Below are 22025 nucleotides of genomic sequence, written 5' to 3' on the forward strand. Positions count from 1 at the left end.
TCTTTTTGAATCACCAGCTCCTACTGAGCATGTGCAAGAATAAGTGTGTATGCATTTGTAAATGTCTGGTGGCTGTCACATGGTACGTGTATGCATTTGTGAATGGCTGATGGCTGTCACATGGTACAGGGGGAGTGGAAATAGACATAACTTAAAATTGTCAGAAAAAAAAATCTACTACTCATTTGAAGTTCAGACTCAGGGCTATTGCATTGTCTTGTTATCTTGCATTTGTTGATTATGCAAATCTACTGAGTTGACTGTTCCTTTAAAGCAAATAAAATTCCAGAGAGCATACAATGTACAACAGTATAGAGAGTGCAGACTGGCATAAAATAAACTATTTGTTTACATCCACCTGAAATAAAGGGAATACAATGCATCATGGACCTATATATAGGTATTGATATCACAGATAGCTATAAATATATGATAATGGAACCATATGTCATTATGTTCAGTACAATACATGTTTGCGCATATTATAGTAGGTTAGGTACACTAGAGAACTACATAAATAAGGTGTACAGCTGCATAAAGGTCTTTGGAAAAAAACACCTGCATATAGAATGTTTTCAATCATGAACACTTAGGAGTAAGTGATTACCCCTCTGATAACTTTAATATTTACAGCATATAGGACCTTATAAGCAGATAGCTTAACAAGAGTATGAAACTCAATAATAGCCACTAAATATTCTACCATAGCCTTGTGAAAGCTATTTTTAAACTCAGTGGTAAAGTCAGTAGTAGCCCCAGAGAAACATACACAGGCCATAACAGGTTACGGATGATTTGTATGCAAACTTTAGGTCACAACTGACACTGAGTTGGTTGACCTGTCACACTGGAACAGATTTGAAAAATAAATACATACAAGAGGAGTTGTCAGCAGATTACTCCTCTACAGGATGTAACATTATTTTGTTGGGGACAGATTCATTGTTCAGATATAATTTTCAAAAAACAGAGTATGAGGTTTTACACATACATCAATAATAATACAATTGTAGAGAGCCCTTTACACTAGCCCAAATAATACCTCTGACACTTAAACAGAGTGAATATAAGTGACATACATGTCAGGGTTTTTCCCTGTTGTGTTTGCCATGTGCTGTTGGCAGCCATTTTACTCACCTCTCTTCCTGACTTGGTGCATTGTGGGGGATGCTGCTCACTTCCTGCACTTCCTTTTATGGCCAGACTGGTGTGCATCATCCATGTGAGACAGGATGCAGTCTCAGAATTGTGATGTCATCACTTATTATTTAAAGGGCCTCTGTTCAGTATGCTTTGCCTTTGCGTTGTCTCAGACCTGTTTGTGAGAGTTCCTGTGTATTACCTGGCTGCCTGACGTCCTTCCTGGTTCCTGATCCCTGGCTTGTTCCTGACTCTGCTGTTTTCCTTGTTCCTGATTCCGGCTCGTCTGACTATTCACTTTGGCTCCTGACTCGGCTTGTCTGACTACCAGCTCTGGTTTTGACTCCTGGCTTGTTATTTGATTTGTGGACTTTTTATTATTTTTTGCTATTAATAAAGGTGTGATTATTTTTGCACTTCTCGTCTCAGTCTGATTCCTGGCACCCTGACAATACATTAGCCCCATGGCAGCTCATGTGTGAGTACTCACCCCCTCCAGTGACAGGATTACAGTAGGTTGTAATAATGCCACAGATAATTAAAATATGCCCCTAAATGGTAATCCTCCTCAGTTTCAGCTCCATAGTGAGAAGGGAAAGGGCACCAAGCTGAGGGGTGGGGCTACCGCCCGTAGTGCTGCCAGTACCACAGAAAGGCCAAAGAAGCAGAAAAATTAGATTTTTTTTAAAAAAAAAGTACACTAAACACTTAAACTAATGATCCCAACAAGTAGAAAAAAAAAACCTGTAGGCTCACCGGATGTCTGACAATGAAACAGCTAATTTGCACAGAGCAGTTAGCGGTTATCATAAAAGGGACAGTCACCTATTCAATAAATTTTGAACAAATAGGGGTCTCCATGGGCTGCAAAGAGTTAAAATAGTTACCAGTACTGAGTAAGATAGGGCAGTCAGGTACCTAAAATTAGAATAAAAAGTGTGTCAGAAGAAGCAGAGCAGGCAAGTCCCCTGGCTATGCTGTACCTGTGACAGAGTACCTTCTAATAGCCTCAGGGCTGTATGTGTGTGCTGTGGTAAGTCATTTACCTGTAGTTGCACCCCTCCACCAAGTTGCAGCAGTATCCAGTAGAGAGCCCATCCAGTGCTGGTACATGTACCACAGAGGATATCTGAAGGAAATACCTGTACCCCACAGGGGGAGGCTAAGGACAAGTCCCTGCAATGCCTGAGGGTAGTTATGCCTGAAATTGTAAGGCTCATGGGATACTCCTCTATCAGACCAAATTCGGCCAGTAGTCTTGTTATCCTGGCGTTGAGCCGGAAAGATAGGAAATATCCCAGAGCAGAGAATATTAGACAAATGAGGAGAGCAGCAAACACCACAGGCAGGGAAGCACAAGGCAAGCTACGAGAATGGTCAGGCAGGCAGGGATCAGTAACAATAAATAAGTCCAGCAATACAGGGGTTAACCAGGTAGCGTAGTGAGACAGGCAGAGTTCAGCAACAATGTATCAGTCAGTAACGAAGGGGTTAACCAGGTAGCGTAGTGAGACAGGCAGGGATCAGCAACAATAAATCAGTCCAGCAATACAGGGGTTAACCAGGTAGCATAGTGAGACAGGCAGAGTTCAGTAACCATTTATCAGTCAGTAATGAAGAGGTTAGCCAGGTAGCGTAGTGAGACAGGCAGGGATCAGCAACAATAAATCAGTCCAGCAATACAGGGGTTAACCAGGTAGCATAGTGAGACAGGCAGAGTTCAGTAACCATTTATCAGTCAGTAATGAAGAGGTTAGCCAGGTAGCGTAGTGAGACAGGCAAGGATCAGCAACAATCAGTCCAGCAATTCAGGGGTTAACCAAGTAACAAAGGGAGGCAAGCAGGGATCAGCAACGGTGTATCAGTCCAGCAAACAATCTATCACACCCAGGAGTACATGAAGTAGCACCTACACTTGGGCAGTGATAGATTGTTTGCTGCCCATTTAAATAACTGAGGATTGGTGCCACAGGACCGGTTGGCATCAGGAGCGCGCGGCGCTGACGTCAGCGCCGCACGCCTCCAGAGCCGACACAGCCCTATGCAATGAGCAGTAAGGAGACGCCGCGCCCCTAGCAACGGCTAGAGCGGCGCGGTGTGACATAGCCCCCTCCACAAGGGTTTCTTTCCGGGAACTGGAGCCGGCTTCATAGGATGAGCAGCATGGAATTTGGAGACCAGAGATGGAGCATGCACATCACGGGCAGGAACCCAGGAACGATCCACCAGGGAGTAACCCTTCCACTGTACCAGGTACTGCAATTGTCTGTATCTGGAGTCCAGGATCTTAGCTACCTCATATTCGGGGTCCCCGTGTATCAGGAGTGGAGGAGGTGGAGCTCAGAGCCAGGTATATCTATTCTTGATGTAGGGTTTAATCAGGGAGACGTGGAAGACTGGATGTATACGTAGGGTCTTTGGCAAGGCTACTTTGTAGACAACAGGAGACAGTCTTTTCAGGACCTTGCAAGGACCGATATATCTGGGCCCCAATTTGCGACAGGGTTGGCGTAGACGGATGTGTCGGGTAGATATCCAAACACATTCACCCACTGGAATGGTTCGTACAGAAGCCCTAAAACGATCAGCAAACTTCTTGTATCTGGAGACAGCAGAACGTAGCTGAGAGCGAATACGTTGCCAATGAGTGGTGAGTCTAGTGGCGTGTTGGTCTGCGGCAGGAACCCCAGTGGACTGAGTTGAAAGAGGGAACACACGAGGTTGATACCAAGCTGCGGCTTGAAATGGAGAACATCGAAGAGAAGAGTGCCAATGAGTGTTTCTTGCCAGCTCAGCTAGGGGTAGCAACTCAGACCAGTTGGTATGAATAGCGTTAACGAAGGCTCTAAGGTAGGCTTCAAGATCCTGGTTTACTCTCTCAGTTAGACCGTTGGTCTGTGGATGGAAGCCGAAAGACAAGGACACCTCGGTTCCAATCGATTTACAAAAGGCTTTCCAAAAGGCAGAGATAAACTGTGGACCTCTGTCGGAAACAATGTTCACAGGAATGCCATGAAGTCGTACCACATGCAAGAGAAAAAGAGATGATAATTCTTGAGCAGAAGGTAATTTGGTTAGTGGTACGAAGTGAGACAGTCTGGAGAAGCGGTCTACCACCACCCAGATAACTGTAAAGTGGTTGGAAGGTCCACAATAAAGTCCATAGTTTTGTGTGTCCAGGGTTGTTTGGGAATGGACAATGGCTGGAGCAAGCAAGGAGGCAAAAAACAGGGAGTTTTGTTGGCCGCACAAATCGTGCAGGCCTTCACATAATCCTGAGCATCAGACTTCCTAGTAGGCCACCATACATTTTGGGAAAGACGCTTGAAGGTTTTAGTCTAACCAGGATGTCCTGAAAGCTTGCTATCATGAGCCCAGGCTAGCACAGGGATACGTAGATTCAGAGGTACAAAGAGGATATCAGAGGCCATGGGGGCACCAGGGGGTTTACTGGACTGGGCTTGTTGCAATCTTTGCAGAAGGGTAGTATTGAGTTGAGCAACCACACAGGAGGGGGGTATGATGTGTTCGACAGGAGCTTCTTAGGCATCATTTGAGTGAGGGAACTGACGAGAAAGGGCGTTAAAACTGGAAAAGAACAAGGCCCACCTGGCCTGTCGGGGATTGAGTCGATGAGCAGTCTCTAGGTAAGTCAGATTCTTGTGGTCAGTGAGACTCTGAATAAGATTGGAGGTGCCCTCTAACCAGTGACGCCATTCCATCAAGACCATCTTAATGGCTAAGAGTTCACGGTTACCCACATTGTAGTTCCTCTCAGCAGGAGAGTAAAGCGTTTAGAGAAAAATGCTACAGGGTGTGACTTGGAAGTCAAAGGGTCCCTCTGGGTAAGAACTGCTCCAGCTCCTATCTCAGAGGCATCAACCTCTAGAGTGAACTGTAGGTCAGGATCAGGATGGCGAAGGACAGGAGCTGAACAAAAAGCCTTTTTCAGACAAGAGAAGGCATTTACGGCCTCAGGGGGCCAATGTTTACAGTCTTTGTTCTGTTTTGTCAATTCAGTGAGAGGAGCCACTGTTTGGGAAAAGTTCTTTATAAACTTGCGGTAGTAATTGGAGAATCCCAAGAATCTCTGCAATTCCTTTAAAGAGGTAGGTTAAGGCCATTGAAGAACTGCGGTGAGTTTAGTAGGATCCATGGCAAAACCCTCCTTCGAGATGACATAACCAAGGAATTGGATTTGCTCCTGATCAAACTCACACTTTCTAACTTAGCTACCAAAGAATTCTTTCTGAGGCGAAGAAGCACTTCTTTCACGTGCCTGTGATGCTCCTCTAAAGAGAAAACAAGGATATCATCCAGATAAACAATGACCATGCGGTTAAGGAGATCACGGAAGACATCGTTGACAAATGCTTGGAAGACTGCAGGGGCATTACACAGCCCAAAGGGCATTACAAGGTATTCGTAATGCCCAGATCTTGTGTTAAAGGCGGTCTTCCATTCGTGGCCTGAAAAGATACAAATCAGATTGTATTCCCCACGTAAGTCAAATCTGGTAAAAAAGTGAGCATTTTGGAGTGAGTCATACAGTTTAGTGATCAAAGGTATGGGATAACGATTCCTGATGGTTATTTTATTCAAGGCCCTGTAGTCAATACAGGGTCTAAGCCCGCCATCCTTCTTACTGACGAAAAAGAAGCCAGCCCCAGCCAGAGAGGAGGAAGGGCGAATGAAACCTTTAGGTAGGTTCTCTTGGATGTACTCCTCCATGGATTTGGTTTCCGCATTGGAGAGTGGATAAGTCCTCCCTTTAGGAAGTGGGGCTCCAGGAAAGAGGTCAATCTTGCACGTCGGCTGCTTTTTTCTCAAACACATCCGCAAAGTCCGTGTAAACAGAAGGAAGGTTTGAAGGAGTCTGTATACTGGCTATGGGAATAAGGGGCAGAGGAGTGACTTTAGCAAGACAGGGTGGAAACAGGAGGTACCCCAGGAGGCCAGTTATCCCTCAGTCCAGTTGAACTGTGGATTATGTATCCAAAGCCAAGGAAGACCAAGGATGATGGGCTGTGCTGGGAAATGAATGACCTCAAACTGCAGCTGTTCAGAGTGGAGCACTCCCACAGTCAGGGTCAGGGGTGCTGACTCAAAATAGATCATGCCTGAACCAAGGGGGGTGCCATCCAGGGTGGTTATTTTGAGACAGTGTCTTTTCTGCAGAAGAGGAAACCGGCTTGCATCATAAAACGATGATCCAGGAAGTTTCCAGCTGCCCCTGAATCAATGAAGGCCTGAGTGTGGACAGTATTCTGAAGCAAGGTAAGGGTAACAGGTACCAGGATCCGAGAGGAGTGAGGGGATTTTGTTGAGACCATGCTTAGAGGTACCCCAGTGTTATCCCCTAAGCACTGGCTTTTCCCGGCCGGATGTCACAGTCTTTCAGTTTGTGGGTGTTAGATCCACAATAAAAACATAGTTTCAGTCTCCTTCTTCTCTGTCTTTCAGACTCTGAAGGTTTGAAGGAGGAGAGATCCATGGGTTCCTCTACTGAGGTAACTGGAGTAGCAGAAGGGGTAGCAGTTGCTGACAGAACTGCACGAACAGGAGGTTGGGAGGGAAGGACCCTCCTAGCTCTGTCTCTCTCGGTTTGTCTCTCCTGAAAGCGAGAGTCCAGATTGATACAAAGCACTATGAAATCATCCAAAGAAGAGGGAATGTCACGATAAGTGAGTTCATCTTTGATGCGTTCATGGAGACCCCTCCTGAAGGCTGCCTTGAGTGCACTGCCATCCCAAGTGGTTTCTAGATCCAAGGTGCGGAACTCAATGGCAAATTGTGCCACGGTTTTACTGTCTTGGCGGAGATCCAGAAGCGAATATTCCGCAGCAGAGGTACGGCCAGAGGTCCCAAACACAGAAGACAAGGCAGAAATGAACTCATCAGCGTCTTGCAGGAGTGTAGCATTCTGTTCCAAAAAGGGAGAGACCCAGGCTAGAGCTTTGTCCTTTAACAAAGAAATTACCCTTGATTGATGAGACTGGAAGGTGTGAGGATCATTGCGGAAGTGCAGCCTGCATTGGTTCAGAAAGCCCCTGCAATCGGTAGTACCGTCATACTTGTCCGGCAAGGGTATCCGGGCTATACTTCCAGGAGTGGAGGGAGAGGTTATGGCACTGGGAGTAGGGGCTGGTGGTAAAGCAACAGGAGCAGCATCCCTTGCGATAACTAGTAAGGCAAGTTGAGCGGTAATAGCCTCTAGCTTGGAATCCATATTCTGCAGCTGCGTGGTATGAGTTCCCAACATCTGTCCCTGCAGATAAACAGCTCATGCCACCTCATCTGGCTGCATGGCCCAAGTATAATGTAAGGCTCGTGGGATACTCCTCTATCAGACCGAACTCTGCCAGTAGTCATGTTATCCCGGCGTCAAGCCGGAAAGATAGGGAATATCCCAGAGCAGAGAATATTAGACAAATGAGGCGAGCAGCAAACACCAAAGGCAGGGAAACACAAGCTATGAGAATGGTCAGGCAGGCAGGGATCAGTAACAATAAATCAGTCCAGCAATACAGGGGTTAACCAGGTAGCGTAGTGAGACAGGCAGGGATCAGCAACAATAAATCAGTCCAGCAATACAGGGGTTAACTAGGTAGCGTAGTGAGACAGGCAGAGTTCAGCAATGATGTATAAGTCAGTAATGAAGGGGTTAAACAGGTAGCATAGTGAGACAGGCAAGGATCAGCAACAATCAATCAGTCCAGCAATTCAGGGGTTAACCAAGTAACAATGGTGTATCAGTCCAGCAAACAATCTATCACACCCAGGAGTACACGAAGTAGCACCTATACTTGGGCAGTGATAGATTGTTTGCTGCCCATTTAAATAACTGAGGATTGGTGCCACAGGACCGGTTGGCATCAGGAGCGTGCGGCGATGACGTCAGCGCCGCACACCTCCAGAGCTAACACAGCCCTAGGCAATGAGCAGTAAGGAGACGCCGCGCCCCTAGCAATGGCTAGAGTGGCGCGGCGTGACAGAAATACTATGCACATAACCGGGTGTTTCTTATGTCCCTGTATCATTCAGCTGCTGTGAAATCTCTTCTTTTTTCTATGTGAATTATATGTCCCAGGGATAAGGGTCTTACATTGGTCTGAGCTTCCAAACATTAAATCCATAAGCAACTAGCTTAAACACTTCTATTCTCAGCCTTCTCCTAAGAGGCCAAGAAAAAAAACTGAGGAGAGATGGGATGTAGAAGGGAATTTAAGCTCTTGTGTGGGTTCTTGGCCTACTCCTAGTGTTGGGAAATATATCCAACATGTTATGGAGCCCTATCGACTATCATCATTATACGAAAGAAATACTGGTTGTCTTCCAGGGTGTGGTACTAAAATATCAAGGGGGCTCATGATCTTGTGTTTTCTATTGCTCTCATCTCAGATACTAATTGTTTAAGCAAAATTATGTGTTTGAATAGCATGGTGTAGCACACAGAAAGGTTAGTTCTAGTCATTACACAAACTAATTTAAGGAAAATTAAACATAAATTGAAAAATGTATTTAATGCTTAAAGTGAAAGTAAATCCTAGCATTTTACAAATGCTAGGACTTACTATTGAAACAAATAAAGGGCACTTTCATTCATGAAGTATAAGATACTTTATGTAGAAAGCTCCTTTATTTGATTCAACCGATCGCCACTCTTAGCTCCTACAGCAGCCCACGGCTGTGCGGTAAATACGGCTCCCATGGGCGCCAAGCCAGATTTACCGTACAGCTATTGGCTAAGAGGTGAAAACGTCACCTCTTAGCCAAAAATTTTTTTAGCCGTGGGCTGCTGTAGGAGCTAAGAGCGGCGATTGATTGAATCAAATAAAGGAGCTTTCTACATGAAGTTTCTTATACTTCATGAATGAAAGTGCCCTTTATTTGTTTCAATAGTAAATCCTAGCGTTTGTAAAACGCTAGGATTTACTTTCACTTTAAAGGAACAGTCTACGCAAAAATTGTTATTGTTTAAAAAGATAGATAATGCCCTTACTACCCATTTCCCAGCTTTGCTCAAACAATATTGTTAGATTAATATACTTTATAACATTTAAACCTCTAAATTGCTGCCTGTTTCAAATGCTCTATTGACAGCCTCTTAATCACATGCTTTTGTATTTGATTTTCACAACAGGGTACTGCTAGTTCATGTGGGCCATATAGATAACAATGTATTCACGCCTGAGGAGTTATTTAAGAGTTAGCACAACACAATACTAAATGCAAGACAATAGATAATAAATACAAAGTCATTTAATCAGGGGGCTGTCAGAAGATGCTTAGATACAAGGTAATCACAGAGGTAAAAAGTATATTAATATAGTAGTGTTGGTTATGCAAAACTGGGGAATGGGTAATAAAGGGATTATCTATCTTTTAAAACAATAAAAATTCTATAGTAGACTATCCCTTTAATGATCCATAGTGAAAAAAACTTTGTAATACACTTTCATATTTTTTGCCTGCTTTTCCTATAATTTAAATCTAAAAAATGTAGGGTTTATTTTTCAGAGTGGTTGGTGTGCCTTTCATGAAATGCTGACCCCCTACATACTCGCTTGATATGTGCAGGAGCTCATATATATACAGTATATATATATATATATATATATATACATACATACAGTATATACATATATATATATATATATATATATATATATATATATATATATATATATATAAATGTTAATTTACTTGAGTTTCTAATAATGGGTTCTAATTGGATTTCTAATAATTCTAGTAATGAATGAATGTTGGAATGCACTATTCAACAGATGGTATGAAAACAGAGCAATGTAAGATTGCTTTTATCATACAAAGCTAAATTAAGATACTTACGCCTACCTATACAGAACTGAAGGGCAAACTCTTATCTTGTTTTACCAGCTACAGTGCCAATGAATGAACACCATGTGAGATATTTTGTGTCAAGTAAAATATGGAGAAATTGAAGCATAACACACACATTTTATACATTAATAGAGCCTTAAAACGTTCACTTTACTTTTTTTCCTGACAGCTAAGGATTGTAGGTTTTGACTAGCAAAGGGGGATTGCAGTATATATCTATTAGAAATGTATCCCTTAAGTTAGCAATAAATGTACCCATAGAGGCCGAATTATCAAATCTCTGTCGGACCTGAGCCAACAGTGCAGATCAGGTCCAACAGACATCGCTGAATGCGGAGAGCAATACGCTCTCCGTATTCAGCATTGCACCAGCAGCTCACAAGAGCTACTGGTGCAACGCTGCCCCCTGCAGACTAGCGGCCAATTGGCCGCCAGCAGGGAGGTGTCAATCAGCCCGATCGTACTCGATCGGGTTGAATTGTGGCGATTCCTGTCCGCCTCATCAGAGCAGGCGGATAGGGTTATGGAGCATCGGTCTTTAGACCGCTGCTTCATAACTGCTGTTTCTGGCGAGTCTGAAGACTCTCTTTGAAGTTCCTTGCAGTAGTTTAACTTTAAAAATATTTTAAAAAAATATTTAAAATATATATTGTTTGCAAAATATATCTCATATATCTGGAAACTATATATAAATAACAGAACACCGGCGTGGATAAATATTGACTGCAGTCTGGCCTGTGCTTTTCAGGAAAAGCCACTATCCAGACCTTGGAGGTTCCATTTATAATTTGTACCAAGAGACTTGGAGGCCGAATTATCAAATGTCTGTCGGACCTTACCCGACACTGCGGATCAGGTCCAACAGACATTGCTGAATGCGGAGAGCAATACGCTCTCCATATTCAGCATTGCACCAGCAGCTCACAAGAGCTACTGGTGCAACGCCGTCCCCTGCAGATTCGCGGCCGCCAGCAGGGAGGTGTCAATCAACCCGATCGTACTCGATCCACAAGCTTGATAAATGGGCCTCTTGGGCTGCTGTTAATAAGTATCATGTTTATTAATGAAGCAGCACTGTTAATTCTGACATATACTACTTTTGTTCATTTGAAGACGCTTACTGCAGGCCTTTGCCTGACCTCCAAACATGGCTGCTACTAATTATTGGGAGACTGAGAGGCATAGTCTACTGCAACAGCACTTTTCTGAGTTCCAGCAGCAGCTACGTCGGGCACTAACAATTGTTGTGCTAAGATGTTCGACTCTCTGACATCAGAGCAACTGAAAAGGAGAGAGGATTTCCATGTTGAATGTGGTGATGAGCCTGAAGTCAGAGACATGGCAATTGTCAGCTTGGTTATCTTGACAAACATAACTGAGGACCCTATATTGCCTCAGATATAACTATACCAAGCAGGGTTTGAGAAGTGGGAAAAGACAGGGCAAGAGATTACAGGCTCAGATATCCCTATGCTCACTAATGACTGGAGCCTCATGGCTATCAATGCTTACTTATCTGGCTGGACTGCCATGGATCTGACAGGAGCGGTAATGCCGCAAATTATTGTGATAATTTCCCAGCCGTAAATCTGCAGAGATCTCTGGATTGAGCAATCAAAGCAAGGTCTATTTGTGGTAGATGCTGCTGTGACTAACCGTGTAGGAGTGGGTTAAAGGGACACAAAATCCAATTTTTTTTCTTTCATGGTTCAGATAGAGCATGCAATTCTTAACAACTTTCTAATTTACTCCTATTAGAAATGTTTCTTCATTCTCTTGTTATCTTTATTTGAAAAAGCAGGAATGTAAGCACAGGAGCCGGCCCATTTTTGGTTCAGAACCTGGGTAGCACTTGCTGATTGGTGTCTACATTTACCCACCAATCAGCAAGCTCTTCCCATGTGCTGAACAAAAATGGGCCGGCTCCTATGCTTACATTTCTGATTTTTCAAAGAAAGAAAGGAAGAGAACAAAGACAAATGTATAATAAGAGTAAATTAGTAAGTTAATTAAAATTGAATGCTCTATCTGAATCATGGGTTTTGTGTACCTTTAAGTAACTTTGTATGGGCGACATGACCAAGTATTTTCAGCTCAGCTGTCACAACTACTTTACCTGGATTCTGTTTGTTTTTTGCAGCCGACTATAGCCACAAAATCCCTTAGAACCAAGAGAGACTTTTTATTACTGAGAGCTTCTAGACTTATATGCATAACTTATATATAAGTCTATAAGTTCTCCTGTTCAAGCATTACAAATATGACATCATCCTTACAACTCCGGAGCAAGTACTTAGTTGTTTAGGATTAGCGTTATCATGGGACTTCATTGTTTGCATTTCTATTAAACCTACTTATAGGTTCTGTTTATCTCACTTTTTACTGCATTGATATTTTACTGATCGCTACAGTATTTCTCATGCACTTAATATTATAGGGGCTGCTTTCAGATAGCTGTACACTCTGTTTTAACTTCTCATTACATGTTTTATGTTGTGCTATAGAAAATAATTATTTAGTCCACAAATGCCGTAGTTTAATAGGGTAGTTAGACTAGTCCATAGATATGAGGCACAGGCATCGAGATAGCTTTTATATTTTACCTAGTATAGCCTCTTTTATTGTTTGTTTGTTTCTAAAGGGAAATATTTATGCCCTTTCATTAAATTTTAGTTTCTCTAGAGCCCTCGTCTGTTCACTTAAACCATAATTGTTCTATACATTGGGCTCTGTTATTGCCTCAACCCCCCCATAGCTCTCATATTTTCAGGGTACCAGAAGTATTGTTATAAGTATTATCATCATAGTTCAGCTTAATGTTCATAAACTTGTTGAGGTCTGACATATTTCACTGGGAGTGCACATAAAAATTATATATCTATATGTATATATATATATATATATATATATATGAACAGTATATATACAGTATATATATATATAATTTTTACGTGCACAATTAATACCTCACAACCTTAACCCGCTGGAGATCTGTGCTCTTTTCTTGCCGTCAGTGGCCAAGAGGGTAGAATGAGCAGGGTTTTCCTAGTGTATTCTTGCACTATAAGGTCATAGCCCCCTTAGTGTCCTAGGTCAAGCTTGCTCATAGACTGTAGAGCAGTCAGTAGTGGCCTGCTAATGCCTAACGGTCCACACTATTTAAAAAAAAAAAAAATCTGTTATGGACCCCCAAGCTCTGTCAACACGCTAGATTACTAAGAGATTACTAAGATTACTAAGCAATACTAAAAAGTTGTTCTTGTCTGAATATAATGCGGTCATCTTGCATTCAGAACTTCCCTCCCGAGCAGTAAATAAAGTTATTTGGCACTTTGTTCTATTTCAACTTTTTACGTTTCATTTGAAGGTAGTTTAGAAATAATATTGCATATTGTGTAATTCTTCTAATCAGAGACTGTGTACTTCCTGACAGTCTTTTCAAATTGATATCCATCAGTCCCATCAAATTGATATCCATGATATCCCTTTGTAATATATATATATATATATATATATATATATATATATATATATATATATATATATATATATATATATTATTTTCTTAATAGCATTTATATATTAACAAGGGCCCAAAAGTTTTATATCCCCTATAATTCCCCCTCTATGTTTAGGCTTTATATCTGGAGGTCAACAAGTGACCTCAATTTTTTAGCTGGGGATTTTTTCACCTCACAGCTTTATGTTATTGGGGGAGTAAGTAATAAATAAGTCTATAAAAAACTGAGCTAGTTTTCTCTTATTTTCTTTGCAACTACCAGGCATTATTATACATTGTTTATTAGTTCTGCCCAATTAGATTCCTATAGTGTTAGCTAGGAGTGATATTGTCATTTCTGCAGTTCTGGACTATATTATATTTTTAATGTAAAGTTACCTACTCATGCTATTGTACTATCATAAACCATTAAACACAAAATAATGAACAGTAAAAAAAAAATAAAAAAAAAATTAAATTGATTATTTCCTAATTAAATCATAGTCTTATATTCTTTTAAAATATTTATGTTGCATGCTAGGGCTTTTGCAATCCTGCGCTGAATTGTTGATATATATATATGTCTGTCTGTGTATATATATATATATATATATATATATATATATATATATATATATACTGCTATCTCTATGGATTTTAATTGAATCAATTAAAGGTGGTTTTAATTTGTTTTGAAAATCCAGTGAGTGCTCTATCTATCTCTACATCATTTTATATATATGCGTGTGTGTGTGTAAATATATATATATATGTGTGTGTGTATCTGTGTGTCTGCATATATACTGTATATATATATATATATATATATATATATATATATAAAAATATATAAATACACATACATACATACATACAATTCATACATAAAAATTACTTTTTGTAATTATTATAATTTTTTTAAAAGTAGACACATACAGAAAGATTAGGGTGCCATGCTACCTGAAGACCATAAAATCTATGATTATCTCACATATACAGGGAGAGGTTTCAGAGATAACTTACCCAGCCTTTTGAGCGATGAGTACCTGCTGATGTCAGATTTGATGGCAGATTCATATGATGGCGGCAAGTGTGAAAGATTATGAAACGAGCGAGAGAAAGACAGAGTGTTGTATTTTGTAGCAGAAGTTGGAAGTTGAATATTATTCATTCTACAGTCTAGAAAACAAGCAGATCAAAGAAGGAATTCAGTTAAAAAGGCAGTAATCTATAGAGTAGATAAAGGAAGAGAGGAAGAAGGATATATTTGTATTTGTCAAAAGTAAAATATTTATATCATTATCTTCATATAATAAAATGAGTAGGGTACATCAATTTATTTAAGTGACATATAATGGTATCTGTATAGATAATTCTTATACTTGTAAAGATCTTAAAGGGACACTGAACCCAATGTTTTTCTTTCATGATTCAGATAGAGCATGCAATTTTAAGAAACTTTCTAATTTACTCCTATTATCAATTTCTCTTCATTCTCTTGCTATCTTTATTTGAAAAGCAAGAATGTAAGTTTAGAAGCCGGCCCATTTTTGATTCACAACCTGGGTTGTGCTTGCTGATTGGTGGCTAAATGCAGCCAGCAATAAAAAAAAGTGCTGTCCAGGGTCCTGAACCAAAAATTGGCTGGCTCCTTAGCTTAGATGCCTTCTTTTTTAAATAAAGATAGCAAGAGAACAAATATTTTTTTAATAATAGGAGTAAATAAGAAAGTTGCTTAAAATTGCATGCTCTATCTGAATCATGAAAGAAAAAAAATGGGTTTAGTGTCCCTTCAAGTAGATGTGTAATTCACAGAATAATTGTCTCAAATCAGCATAGGCTACTTTCTAATTAGGCAAACCACAAAAAAATTAGCAAATAGCTGAAAATTATGTCGAAGCTTTTACACTCTGGTAGAAAGTCTTTTTTTAAATAAAAATGTCTTTGTTATGGTCTATCTAGCAGGGTGTCAACATATTTATATGGAAAAACATTATTTTTTGTACTTGTAAGGTCAGTATTAAAAATTGTTATTATATTAATGAATGTAAAAGTATTTTATTTACTTATAATATGTTGCTTATTTGATTTATTTTTATTATATATATATATATATATATATATATACACTGTATATACTGTATATATATATATATATATACATACATACATACATAGATATACGTGTGAAGACAGAAATGATCCAGTAGTAGAGCTAGGATGTTGCAGACATACAGTAGATCTTTTATATGCCATGTTCTATTGGGCGGAGATCTAGTGCTCACCAAGATATTGTCACTGCATGCTAAAAATGGCATGGTTAAAAATCTCAATATCAGGTAAGTCTAGGGCAGTGATGAACATTTTTGAACCTGAGTGCCCAAACTGCAACAGGAAACCAATTTATTTATCTCAAAGTGTCAACGCCATATTAAGCAGGGAAAATTAGTTCTTTGTTTTTCTTTTTTTAATAAAATGAACTGCACATAACTGTCTAAACCAAGTGGCGCAAATGAAAGATTCTCTAAAGTCAAAATTAAACTTTCATGATTCGAATAGAACATGCAATTTAAAAAAAACTTTCCAATTTACTTCTGTTATCTGTTTTGCTTCATTCTCTTTGTATCATTTGTTGAAAAGCATACCAAGGTATGCTCAAAAGCATCAATGAACTCCTAGAAGCTAGCTAGTGATTGCTGGTTGCACATATATTCCTCTTGCCATTGGTTCGCCCAATGTGTTCAGAGTCTCTTTTCGGAGCTGGATTTGTGCTTGTGAAAAATCACCACACTAATATCGGGATTTGCACAGATTTTAGTGTGGTTATCTTTCAGAAGCATAAATGAGGCACTAAAAAGAGCCAAAGTCAACAAGGGGCCACCTTCTTCCGCATTTGGTAGCTAATAAAGCAGCAGAATGCCCATGTCTAGTGTTCAGCTAGCTCCCAGAGGTTCATTACTACTCATTCAACAAAGGATACCAACAAAGGATACCAAGATAACTAAGCAAATGTAATAATAAAAGTAAATTGAAAAATGTTATGATCTATCAGATTCATGAAAGAAAATGTTTGTGTTTCATCCCTTTAACTGCTTTTTTTATGTGTAGATAAATAAATACAAGACACATAAGCAAACTGAAACTGAACACAGTGATCTGCAAATGAAACTTTTGTTTTGGGGTTTTATAAAGCTTCAATCAAAAAGTAGACAGCAGTGAGAAAAAAATACCCACGTAAGCACACACACATACATGTACACATATATACATATGCACACACGCATACACATGAACGCGCACATACATACATATGCACACACGCATACACATATGCCCCCACACACACATACGCAAATGCACATACATACATAAAAAAACACACAATCAAAAAAAGTGCCAAAAATGGTTTCTAGGCAACAAAACCAAAACAGTGCTATATCACACACCACCCAAGACACACAGGCTTACTTTAGAGACCATGCTGGAGTCTTTTGATGATCATCAATCTACTTAAAAAGTTATTGACACATCATCAGACGTCATCAGGCTTGTAAAGTCATCAGCTAAGGTAAGAAATTCTGGGTGATTACTTCAGAATGATTAGCAGATTACCCTACTGATTAGTTGACAAGCATGAACATCCAGTAAATGACTCTAAAGTCATCTCAATTAAATATTTTGGCCTGGGGGCATACTTCAGGATGGCTTCTGATGACTAGTCTGTAGTCATCAATTTCTTTAGAACGACTCCAGGATGATCATCCTTTTTGACTAGGGCAACCTTATGTATGTTATCTTGATATTTCCAGAAATATATATACTTAAAAATGCTTAATAATATTGCAGATGCTAAATGGAGACATGGCTCCTGGCCAGGTTTATAAATTATATTTCCGTTTTTATTTTAAAGTAAATAAACCATAACATTGGCTCCAAAGTCCCATCAAATGTTTTAGCACTCAGTGTCCCCAGTATCGGTGAATTGGTGAAAAAGGTAAAAAAATTGTGGGTGCATCTTAGGCCACTCCCCTCTGCAGCCTGCTCTGAGTAGGAAGGTCCCTCTGACTCTGACTAAAAGCTGCAGAAAATATTGAATGGAGATGGAAGCAGCCTATGCGGAGCGCATAGCTCTATTTTCCCACCCACAAAGACTGTAAAAAAAATTCACTTAGAGACTTGGGTCCTTAGAAATTCTAAGAGGCACTCTCTAAGGGGATTTTTTTTACAGTATAAGTAAACCTCAAGCAGCCAGCCAAAAAATGCAGACGGCGCACAATTGCCATGCAAAGATTTGCAGTAAGTACCGACCTGGTGTTCACACAGCCCCACACTGCTAGGTTACGGTCCCCAGCTGCTGCAGTTGCGCAGCCCACCAGGAAATGTTCCTGTTTCCCAGTAGACCTGTCCAGCCCTGCCTGCAGTGTTTCTGACCCTGGGGTTGTGTGTCACTGCAGAGGCTTCTGCATATCATAGGTTTTTGCTAAAACTGAACTATGGTTAGGATTATAGTATCAGAGATTAAGGTTAGGCTTTGAGCTAAATTTTGGGCTAGGGTCACTGTTAAGGTTAAGGACTGAGGTTAGGATTGGGTTTAGGATTAGGATTATGATTGATGTTAGAGGTCAGGGTTGGGTTGAGGTTAGGGATTAGGTTTAAGGTTGGGTTTAGAGCTAGAGTTAATGGGTTAGGGTTTAGTGTTGGGGTTCAGTTAAGCAATGCACTGCAGCTCTGCCTGGTGTACAAAGGGCTAGTGCGAGTTCACCCCTCTTATAGCAATGTTGCCTGTGAGACTACTGCCCTGAAGACATTACTGAGACCACATTCTGGTCATGGTCATACTGCTTAAGGGCATAAGGGCAATATTCCTAAAGATATCTCAAAAGGCTTTAGGTTGGAAACATCTATAAAATGAAAACAAGCTCCATTAATAGAGATGTGGAGGTGTACTATAAATGTTATACATATCTCTATAGGGCTGATGTATATACAGTGAGAAATATTGATTCTTGATAAATCAGCTCCATTGAATACCATAACTTTTTACAATGTTTTCTCAGATAAAGTCCATACAACATTATAAATATATAAAGATATTGAACAATAGTCCATATTATCTTCCCCCAATGATTATTGTGGAATTGTATTCCAGCTCCCATTGAGTTCACTGGCAATTTATTTGTTGTAAGTTAACTCATTACAATACTATTGACAATTGAGTATTAGTTGATAAGCAAGCCCAGAGGGCAATCTATGTGTTGTAAATACAACCCCCTAAGCTACAAAAAATAAAAAATAGAAATACAGAAAAAAATAAACAAAGCTATCAAAAATAATAAAATTAAACCTAAGCTAATACCCCTATAAAAATAAAAAATCCCCTCCAAAATAAAACCACCCCATAATCTAATACTAAACTACCAATAGCCCTTAAAAGGGCTTTCTTTCATGTAATTGGCAAGAGTCCATAAGCTAGTGACATATAGGATATACAATCTTACCTGGAGGGGCAACGTTTCCCAAATCTCAAAATGCCTATAAATACACCCCTCACCACACCCACAATTCAGTTTTACAAACGTTGCCTCCTATGGAGGTGGTAAAGTAAGTTTGTGCTAAGATTTCTACGTTAAGATGCGCTTCTCAGCATTTTGAAGCCCGATTTCTCTCAGAGTACAGTGAATGTCAGAGGGATTTGAAGGGAGTATCACCTATTGAATGCAATGGTTTTCCTCATGGGGGATCTATTTCATAGGTTCTCTGTTATCGGTCGTAGAGATTCATCTCCTACCTCCCTTTTCAGATCGACGATATACTCTCATATTACCTCTACTGATAACCGTTTCAGTACTGGTTTGGCTATCTGCTATATGTGGATGGGTGTCTTTTGGTAAGTTTGTTTTCATTACTTAAAGGAACAGTATACACTCATTTTCATATAACTGCATGTAATAGATACTACTATAAAGAAGTATATGCACAGATACTGATATAAAAATCCAGTATAAAACTGTTTAAAAAGTTACTTAGAAGCTCTCAGTTTAGCTCTGTTGAAAAGGTAGTTGGAAAGCCCACTGCAAGTGCGAAATAAGACACTCCCCCCTCCCCCTTCTTTTGCATATGAAAAGACCCTTTACACAAACAGGAGCAAGCTGGAGTAGGTAGCTGACGGTATTCTCATAACACTTTGGGGCTTGGTTAGGAGTCTGAAAATCAGAGCAATGTTATTTAAAAATAAGCAAAACTATACATTTAAAAAAAACAAAAAACTTTATGGGCTATATAAATAGATCATCTACAAAACATTTATGCAAAGAAAAAATGAGTGTATAATGTCCCTTTAAGACACTCTCAGCTATGGTTTGGCACTTTATGTATTTATATAAAGTTCTAAATACAGTATATGTATTGTACTTATATTTGCCATGATTCAGGTATTCACTATATTTCCTTTTGCAGACTGTCATTTTCATATCTGGGAAATGTTTTTTTTTAGGAAAATGTATTTCTTACCTGGAGTTTAGTCTCTTTTTCAAATTGACTGTCTTTTAAATTTGCGGGCAGAATTAGGCTCGCAAGGGCGCAAAATGCCAAAGTTTATTGTGTCATTCTTGATGCAAGATTTTTTTGGCGCAAAGTTACGTTGGTTGACGCAAATTCATAATTTTCGGCGTCATAGTCGACGCCGAGTCCTTCACAAGGTTGCGTCATCTGTGACACGAGTGTGTCATTTCTGGACGTTCTTGGTGCCAAAATTTTTTTTTTCTGTTTGTTGTGCGTCATACTTGCCACCAAATACTTTCATTATTTAAGACCCCATTCCTATATGCCTCTTGCCTTTTTTCTCTATCAGAGGGCTATGCTGTTTGCATTTTTTCCCATTCCTGAAACTGCCATATAAGGACATTGATAATTTTGCTTTATATGTTGTTTTTTTCTCTTACATTTGCAAGATGTCTCAATCTGATCCTGTCTCAGAAATCACTGTTGGAACCCTGCTGCCTGATAACAGTTCTACCAAAGCTAAGTACATTTGTTGTAAACTTGTGGAGGTTTTATCTCCTGCTGTGGTTTGTAACAGTTGTCATGATAAACTTTTACATGCAGAGAATGTATCCATCAGTAGTAGTTCATTACCCATTGCTGTTCCATCAATATTTAATGCACAAGATATACCTGTAAATTTAAAAGAATTTATTTCTAATTCCATTCAGAAGGCTTTGTCTGCCATCCCGCCTTCTAATAAACGTAAAAGGTCTTTTAAAACTTCTCATAAAGTTGATGAAATTTCAAATGACCGGCAACATGCTGAATTATCCTTCTCTGATGAGGATCTATCTGGTTCAGAAGATCCTGCCTCAGATATTGACACTGACAAATCTTCTTATTTATTTAAAATGGAGTATATTCGTTCTTTGTTAAAAGAAGTGTTGATTACATTGGCTATGGAGGAAACTAGTCCTCTTGATATTAAAACTAGTAAACGTTTAAATTCTGTTTATAAAGCTCCTGTGGTTATTCCAGAGGTTTTTCCAGTTCCTGACGCTATTTCTGATATGATTTCTAAGGAATGGAATAGGCCTAGTACTTCTTTTATTCCTTCTTCAAGGTTTAAAAAATGGTATCCTTTGCCAGCAGTTACTTTAGAGTTTTGGTAAAAGATCCCCAAAGTTGATGGGGCTATCTGTACTCTTGCTAAACGTACTACTATTCCTACAGAAGATAGTACTTCTTTTAAAGATCCTTTAGATAGAAAACTTGAATCTTATCTAAGGAAAGCCTATTTATATTCAGGTCATCTTCTCAGGCCTGCAATTTCTTTGGCTGATGTTGCAGCTGATTCTACTTTTTGGTTGGAAACTTTAGCGCAACAAGTATTGGATCATGATTTGTCTAGCATTGTTAACTTGATTCAACATGCTAATAATTTTATTTGTGATGCCATTTTTGATATCATCAAAATTGATGTTAAATCTATGTGTTTAGCTATTTTAGCTAGAAGAGCTTTGTGGCTTAAATCTTGGAAAGCTGACATGACTTCTAAGTCCAGATTGCTATCTCTTTCTTTCCAAGGTAATAAGTTATTTGGTTCTCAGTTGGATTCAATAATTTCAACTGTCACTGGGGGGAAGGGAGTTTTTTTTGCCTCAGGATAAAAGACCTAAGGGTAAATCTAAAGCTTCTAACCGTTTTCGTTCCTTTTCAACAAAATAAGGAACAGAAATCTAATCCCTCCCCCAAGGAATCTGTTTCCAATTGGAAGCCTTCCTCAAATTGGAACAAATCCAAGCCATTTAAGAGATCAAAGCCAGCCCCCAAGTCCGCATGAAGGTGCGGCCCTCATTCCAGCTCAGCTGGTAGGGGGCAGATTAAGATATTTCAAGGATGTTTGGACCAATTTGGTCCAAAATCAATGGATTCAGAGTATTGTCTCTCAGGGGTACAGAATAGGATTCAGAGTAAGACCGCCTGTGAGAAGATTTTTTCTCTCACGCATCCCTGCAAACCCAGTAAAGGCTAAGGCTTT

General features: G+C 39.7%; 1 protein-coding gene across 1 annotated transcript in view; it reads right to left on the reverse strand.

The window, feature by feature from the left end:
* Nucleotides 1–22025, reverse strand: part of SHISA7 (shisa family member 7) — a 167053-nt gene that overhangs the window by 47360 nt on the left and 97668 nt on the right. Inside the window, exons 4-5 of the mRNA XM_053689921.1 lie at nucleotides 14525–14680; nucleotides 12983–12985 (exon numbers count right to left, since the gene is read on the reverse strand). Of these exons, the coding sequence (XP_053545896.1) occupies nucleotides 12983–12985; nucleotides 14525–14680 (159 nt within the window). The remainder of the gene's footprint in view (nucleotides 1–12982; nucleotides 12986–14524; nucleotides 14681–22025) is intronic.

The sequence above is a fragment of the Bombina bombina genome, chromosome 8, assembly GCF_027579735.1.
Source record: "Bombina bombina isolate aBomBom1 chromosome 8, aBomBom1.pri, whole genome shotgun sequence".
Classification (NCBI taxonomy): domain Eukaryota; kingdom Metazoa; phylum Chordata; class Amphibia; order Anura; family Bombinatoridae; genus Bombina; species Bombina bombina.